The 1,169-nt window shown below is 32.3% G+C and overlaps 1 protein-coding gene across 1 annotated transcript in view; it reads right to left on the reverse strand.

Annotated features, from left to right (window-relative positions):
- MFN1 (mitofusin 1) overlaps positions 1–1,169 on the reverse strand; it is a 64,069-nt gene continuing 62,900 nt past the window's right edge. Inside the window, exons 16-17 of the mRNA XM_012639322.1 lie at positions 891–1,025; positions 1–4 (exon numbers count right to left, since the gene is read on the reverse strand). Of these exons, the coding sequence (XP_012494776.1) occupies positions 1–4; positions 891–1,025 (139 nt within the window). The remainder of the gene's footprint in view (positions 5–890; positions 1,026–1,169) is intronic.

Genomic DNA, 1,169 nt, shown 5'->3' on the forward strand with positions numbered 1-1,169 from the left:
TTACCTAGGTAAAGACAAAAAAAAGAAAATTCTACTGGATAGTTTCACCAAATTTGCAAGGTGTGTTTGGGATGAACTAACTTAAAATAAGAGCAACGGAATATGTAAAGCTCACTTGGTGGGTGAAGTGGGTAGTATCGAAGTGATAGGCAGTCATCTTTTGTAGAGATTTTGAAACTGAGGTACAATGAAAATGTGACTGCTGGTTAGATTAAGACATGAAGGATAATCAATACCACAGGTGTTTTAAATATATGTCCCCAAATCCAGGTCACAAAAACAGTCCCTCCAATTTGCAAACACTAACTACTAAAGATGCTCTTACATGGGCTATTGTGTGTAGCATGTGCTTTAGAAGTAGCAGCAGGGATTAAATAAGGTTTAATGATTCTCCCAGACATGCTGGCAAGCCAGCTAATGAGTAAGAGAGCTGAAAAGAACTGCCAACTGAAGAACTAATGAGAATCCATAATAAATCACATCAAACCAAAAACCCAAATTTTTCAGAAAATCTTATTTACTTTTGTTGCTTCGAATTTAAGTGTGCCCAATCAACAGTCCCCAATGAGAACAGAAGTTATGAGTCCTAGACATACAGTACTCAAAACTCACTTTTAATTATAAAACTTCTGTTCCGAAAAGGGACTAATGTAGCTAACCAACAATAAGTTTATTATCTATAAAATTGCTTTTAATTTAGATTTGTTCTCTTGTTGAAACTAGCTTTCATTAAAAATTGCAAAACATATGGAATTAAACAAGGAAGATTCTAATTTAAACCAATACAGAAAACTGTAAGTTTTAATACAAATTCATCTGTGATTTTACATAAATATTTTGGTAATGAGACTAGTAAATGTTCGTATTATTGGGAAAATAGGTTTAAATACCTTAAGAGCTTTGAATTGTTTTGTATTTTCTCCAACTGATCTATTTCTTTGGATAATCTAGCAATTTCTTCTTCCAGATGTCTTTGAGTAATATCAACTTGTTGGCACAGGCGAGCAAAAGTGGTAGCCATTTCTCTTAAAATTAAAAAAATTGATTAGCAGTCATGAGTGTCTTCTAAAATGAATAATAAAGCTTATAATAAAAAGGAGAATACAAGTTTGAAAAATATCTAAATTATAAGGAATCAAACAACACTAAGAATGGTATGAGGGAAGGTA

Source organism: Propithecus coquereli, unplaced genomic scaffold (assembly GCF_000956105.1).
Source record: "Propithecus coquereli isolate 6110/MARCELLA unplaced genomic scaffold, Pcoq_1.0 Scaffold14, whole genome shotgun sequence".
Taxonomy (NCBI): domain Eukaryota; kingdom Metazoa; phylum Chordata; class Mammalia; order Primates; family Indriidae; genus Propithecus; species Propithecus coquereli.